The 6356-nt window shown below is 38.4% G+C and overlaps 1 protein-coding gene across 2 annotated transcripts; it reads left to right on the top strand.

Annotated features, from left to right (window-relative positions):
• Positions 312-5955, top strand: LOC107643267 (probable ATP-dependent DNA helicase CHR12). 2 transcript variants are annotated; one of them, XM_016346859.2, is made up of 12 exons: positions 312-660; positions 769-907; positions 1001-1068; positions 1482-1670; positions 1813-1962; positions 2255-2650; positions 2751-3010; positions 3146-3364; positions 3475-3682; positions 3766-3919; positions 4290-4895; positions 5060-5955. In XM_016346859.2, the coding sequence occupies exons 1-12, from the start codon at positions 514-516 to the stop codon at positions 5758-5760; spliced, it is 3237 nt and encodes a 1078-aa protein (XP_016202345.1). In that variant the 5' UTR covers positions 312-513; the 3' UTR covers positions 5761-5955. The 2 variants fall into 2 exon arrangements, with proteins under 2 accessions (XP_016202345.1, XP_016202346.1); XM_016346860.2 differs by lacking the exon at positions 312-660 and having other exon boundaries at positions 1466-1670.

Genomic DNA, 6356 nt, shown 5'->3' with positions numbered 1-6356 from the left:
ATTTTTTTTTAAAAATTTTAAATATTTTTTTTTATTTAATTCTAGATTTTTTTTTTATTTTGGATAGTTTTTTTTTTTTAAGTGTTAGGATATTTTTTTCATTAATAGACATATTTTTCCACTAATTAACTGCAGTTAATTACACCCCTAATTAGTTATCTACCCAAATCATTTGTAAGATCGAGAGGCAATAACGTCTTTTTGTGTCGTTAAGCCGTGTTTGGCGTAAGGAAAAAAGAAAAAATGCAAAAAAGCCATGGGTAAAAAAAGCGAAGAGATATAGAGAGAGAGACTAGAGAGAGTGGGGCGAAGAGACCAGAGAGTATAGATAGAGAGGGTTGAAGAAGAATCTCAAAAGTAGAGGAACTGGAAGGGAGCGAGAGTGCTTTTGTTTAGCGCGCGCTTACACAAAGGCTAAGCTAGCTGCTGCCGAGTCTCTTCTCTTGTGTGACGACTGACTATATTAAAATCAAACGACGTCGGTTGTGAGGGCCCCACTTCCCGGCAGGGGACATGGCTGAGCTGCAGAAGCAACAGCCTTCCTCAAAGGAAGCTCACAGCACCAAGGCTCTCGTCGGCGCACTCAACATCCTCTCCCGCAACCTCCCTCTCCCTCCCGATCTCTTCAACACCGTTTCTTCCATCTCTCACAACTCCTCCGTATTCTCTCTCCCTCCCTCTATCTTGTTCTTCTTTCTATATTTATAGCTTCGAACTTCTCTGACAAGTGTTTGTTTGTTTGTTTCCGCTGCTCTGCTCGTTTCGCAGGCTGAAGATGGTTTGCTGGCGGATCTCGATGATGCGCTTTCGAAGCAGCGATCCAACTGTGCTTCGGGTTTCAAATTGTGCAGAGCTAGAGAAAGCCGTTATCAAAGCCTCACTCAGCATCGCTTAACTCAGCTTGAAGGTTAACAATTTTACTCCAACCCTCTCCTATGACGTTAGGATAAGAGTGTTCATCATTTTAATAAAGAATTATTTTATTATCTCACTGGACCAGGATTGCCTTCAAGCAGGGGAGGAGACGACCTACAGACAAGATCCCTACTTGAATATTACGGATTGAAGGTAAACTGATTCTTGAATCTTACCTCAATTCTTAACTGTAGTCAAATGCTTTGGTAAATTGATCCCTACTATTGTGCAATTAGGTTGTCTTATCTCTTGGGATGTAAATTGGCTTTGCAAATAGGCCTTATTCTTTTGTTTAAGCTTGACAAAAATTAGTTTCTTTGTACGAGATATGAGCTATGAGAAAGAAAACTTCTCTCTAACTGTGCAGCCCTTAAAGTCTGACTTAGTTTGACCTGTTTAAGTTAACAAGGCAAACATTCTACTGATGCAGCATCTGTGTGTACCTTACTCGTTACTATATTGGAAGACAGCATAGTTCAGGACTATTTTATGCTGAAGAAAGTATGTTGTAATTTCTTGGAATAACAAGAATTGTGTCCTTGTTGACAAGGACTTTTTTGTGGCAGCTAGCAGAGTTGCAGAGGATGGTTCGATGTGATGTCAGCTCTGAATACTGGCTCAATGTTATGTGTGCATATCCTGAGAGGCAGTTGTTTGATTGGGGCATGATGCGGTTGCATCGTCCAATGTATGGTGTTGGAGATCCATTTGCCATGGATGCTGATGATAAATTAAGAAAGAAACGTGATGCTGAGGTGATTTTATTTGTGAACTACCCCCTCTTCCCCTGGGCCCTGTCCCTCGGTTTTGGTATACATCTGTTGATGATGTGGTTTAACTGATACAATTAGTGTATGCACGTGAAGTCAGTAATTATACTGCTTTTCTTAAATGCAGAGACTATCAAGATTAGAAGAGCAGGCCAAAAATCATTTAGAGACCAGAAAAAGAAGATTTTTCACAGAAATACTGAATACTGTACGTGAGTTCCAATTGCAAATTCAAGCTTCTTTGAAGCGGAGAAAACAGAGGAATGATGGTGTCCAGGTACAACAATTTCTTCCCTACTTTCAACTTGTGACAAAAAAATGTATGTTTATAAGGGAAGCTGAAATATACATTTGGAGAATAAATTTTGGCCCGAAATATACATATTTGTGAATAATATGCATGTGCCTTACATAATACAGGATGTACAATAACACTAATTTATTAATTATCAACATATGTTGCCTATTGAATTTGATTGCGACCTTTTTCTTTTTCTTTCTTTGTGGTTGGGAAAATCGCTTATCATTGGTTGGATATGAATCATGAGTTGTCATCGATGATATTGCAGGCATGGCATGGAAGGCAAAGGCAACGTGCAACACGGGCGGAGAAATTGAGATTCCAAGCCTTAAAAGCTGATGATCAAGAAGCTTACATGAGAATGGTGAAAGAGAGTAAAAATGAAAGATTGACTGTGCTTCTTGAAGAAACAAATAAACTACTTGTAAATTTGGGGGCAGCTGTTCAACGTCAAAAGGACTCAAAACAATCAGATGGTATTGAACCCTTGGAAGATTCAGAAGCTGACTTCCCAGAGTCAGATGCTTCAAAAAATGGAATTTCTAAGGAATCACCACTTGAGGAAGATGCAGATTTGATAGATTCTGATCAAAATGGTGAGTCTAGTGATTTACTTGAAGGGCAGCGGCAATACAATTCGGCCATACATTCAATTCAAGAAAAGGTAGGTTCTACCTGTGGAATGGTTTATTGGAAGTATGCCATACGTTCAATTGAAGAAAATTTCTAGTACACTGGAATTCTAACAAACTTGATTGTTTAAGGTGACGGAGCAACCATCTATACTTCAAGGTGGAGAGTTAAGGCCATACCAGCTAGAAGGGCTCCAGTGGATGCTTTCTTTGTTTAATAACAACTTAAATGGAATTTTGGCTGATGAAATGGGGCTTGGGAAAACAATACAAACCATTTCATTGGTAGCATATCTTATGGAGCACAAGGGTGTGACTGGTCCTCACTTGATTGTGGCCCCAAAGGCTGTTCTGCCTAATTGGATGAGTGAATTCTCAACATGGGCCCCTAGGTACGTCCAGTGTAGAACTGGAACTAACAAAGTTATTTTGTAGCTTGTGCTCCTATTGGGGGCTAGATATCCAATTCAGGATTCTCTTTCCTCATGTTAACTTCCAAATTTTTCTGCATTTTCTTCCTTATTCAGCGTTATAACTATTCTTTATGATGGACGAATGGATGAGAGGAAAGCAATGAAGGAAGAATTGTCTGGAGATGGGAAATTTAATGTTCTGCTAACACATTATGATCTTATAATGAGAGATAAAGCCTTTCTTAAGAAAATCCACTGGAACTACTTGATTGTGGATGAAGGGCATCGGTTAAAGAATCATGAGTGTGCTCTTGCAAGAACCCTAGACTCTGGGTATGACTCCACATAAGGAATATTAGCATTATGGAGATGTTCAATATTGTCACTTCTTTCAATTCTTGGTTATGCATAACTTCTCTAATGTAATATTTACGTTGGTGCAGCTACCACATCCAACGTAGACTTTTGTTGACTGGTACCCCAATTCAAAACAGTTTGCAGGAATTATGGTCCCTGCTAAATTTTCTCCTTCCAAGCATTTTCAATTCAGTTCAGAATTTCGAGGACTGGTTTAATGCTCCCTTTGCAGACCGAGTTGATGTCTCTCTAACAGATGAAGAACAGTTATTGATCATTAGGCGTCTACATCAAGTGGGATTCTCTATGCTAGTTGCCTATTCTTTTTCTCTTCTTGCTGTTCAAGTTTTTCTAATCCATGGTCTTGATTCTTTTAGGTAATAAGGCCCTTTATATTAAGAAGGAAAAAGGATGAGGTGGAAAAATATCTTCCTGGAAAATCTCAGGTCATACTCAAATGTGACATGTCAGCTTGGCAGAAAGTATATTATCAACAAGTAACAGATGTAGGAAGAGTTGGCTTAGACAATGGTTAGTATCCCAATTGTTTTCCAATTTTTCTCTTGCCAACTTCGGCTCTAGACCTCATAATACAGTTGTTTTACTCAGATACTTTTGATTTGAATATTTGTCTACTTCTGTTTTAGGTATTCATTTATTCCCAGTGCACCCTGTTTGTTATTGCCTGTCAAAATCGAAACCTTTAGGAATTTGTTGTTTTGTTGGCTTTTAAGTATCAGTACTCCCTCTCTTTTGGAAGTAAGCCAAAGTCCTTTTTACTATTCAATGTATTGCAGTTGCTACCTTTTGGAGAATTAGTGTAAATAAAATTCCAATGTTAGTTCAATATTATCTCCTTTATACATTACAAACCTTTTACTAAGTAAATAAAAATTTGTAGGTTCTGGAAAATCAAGAAGTCTACAGAACTTGACGATGCAACTCAGAAAGTGCTGTAACCATCCCTACCTCTTTGTGGGAGACTACCATATGTACAACCGGAAGGAGGAAATTGTCAGAGCATCAGGGAAGTTTGAACTTCTTGATCGTTTGCTCCCAAAACTTCGCAGAGCTGGTCACAGAGTCTTACTGTTTTCACAGATGACTCGTCTCATGGACATTCTTGAAATTTATCTGCGACTTCATGATTTTAAGTTTCTTAGACTTGATGGCTCAACAAAAACTGAGGAAAGAGGTTCTCTATTACGGGAATTCAACGCTCCTGACTCTCCATACTTTATGTTTCTCTTGAGCACCCGTGCTGGAGGTCTTGGTTTGAACCTACAATCAGCAGATACTGTTATAATATTTGATAGTGATTGGAACCCTCAAATGGATCAACAAGCTGAGGACCGAGCCCATCGCATTGGACAAAAAAAGGAAGTCAGAGTATTTGTGTTAGTTAGTGTGGGATCAATTGAAGAGGTGATTTTAGAGCGTGCAAAACAAAAGATGGGCATTGATGCCAAAGTTATCCAAGCAGGACTTTTCAATACAACTTCAACAGGTTTGTTTAGGATCATAGTTCTTTCATATTCTATAAACACATATATGAAACACACATTTGTGTTCAGTTTGGAACAAACCTGTGGCACTGTTTCAGTCCCGTGTTGTGCTTCATAGGTCTTGCTATACATTAACTGCTTGAATGTGGAATATTTATTTGTGCAGCTCAGGACAGAAGAGAAATGTTAGAGGAGATTATGCGAAGAGGTACAAGCTCACTTGGGACAGATGTACCGAGTGAGAGAGAAATTAACCGCCTTGCAGCCCGATCCGATGAGGAATTTTGGCTGTTTGAGAAAATGGATGAAGAGAGGAGACAAAGGGAGAATTATAGATCTCGTCTCATGGAAGAGCATGAAGTTCCAGATTGGGTATACTCTGCTCTAAATAAGGATGATAAGGCCAAATCTTTTGATGTTGGTAGTGTTACCGGAAAGCGGAAAAGAAAAGAAGTCGTGTATGCAGACACATTAAGTGATCTGCAGTGGATGAGGGCTATGGAGAATGGACAAGATGTATCTAAGCTTTCAGCTAAAGGGAAGAAAAGAGGCATCCTCCTTTCTGACAACCATGCACAAGCCAGCAATAAAACAGTGGCCGATGAAAGGTTGTTAGAGCAAAGGAGTGGAAGTGTCCTCAAGATGAAGATTGAAAGATCAAGTGCAGATGATTTCATTGTGACTCCTGCTTCTAAGCGGCTGAAAACTGAAGAACCAAGTTCCCAGAAACATGGAAGTGAGAGTGGTGTGGACGAGAATAAGTTTTCCTGGAATATTCACAGGAAGAAGAGAACAAGCTATCCCGGCCAGGGTTCATCATCTGATACCAGAGACCAGAATGCCAATGACACAGCAAATAGGAACTGATTGGAGCGTCGATTTAGTTACTGATGCCACAGTTTTGCAGATTGCGATTCTGCTTTTTGTGTTGGTGGGACTTTTTCATAGGTAGTTTGTGCAACATCAGTAAAAGAAGTCCTTTTCGTGGCATTTGTATCGGCATTAGTTATGTAAAGTCAATGAAATGGTGAAATGAAATCATATTTATATTTTCGCTGGTTTCATCTTCCATGCCTCGACGGTAAATACATCTCAAGAAAATTAATATCAAAACTGAACAAATGACTCCCACAAGAAAATTATTGGGAAAAATAAATAAAACTAATGTGACTTCGTAAATTGAGTTTTGTTATGCGTTATCATGTTTATGTAAACTAAGAATGATACACCTTGGAAGATGTCAATGTCCTAGAAAATAGGGATGAATCTAAGACTGTTTTTAATGTTTTTTAACTTCATAACCATTTGAAACTTAGATGTTGTAGTGTTTGTTAAAACTTTTATTTTAAACATTTTAAACTTTCATTTAGTACAATGTGACCTACATCTAATGTCCATTATAAATGTAGTAAAATTTTTACTATAATTTTAGAGAAATTACATTTATCAATTCTTAGGATTCT

The sequence above is a fragment of the Arachis ipaensis genome, chromosome B05, assembly GCF_000816755.2.
Source record: "Arachis ipaensis cultivar K30076 chromosome B05, Araip1.1, whole genome shotgun sequence".
Classification (NCBI taxonomy): Eukaryota; Viridiplantae; Streptophyta; class Magnoliopsida; order Fabales; family Fabaceae; genus Arachis; species Arachis ipaensis.
This window is presented reverse-complemented; position numbering and strand designations above follow the sequence as displayed.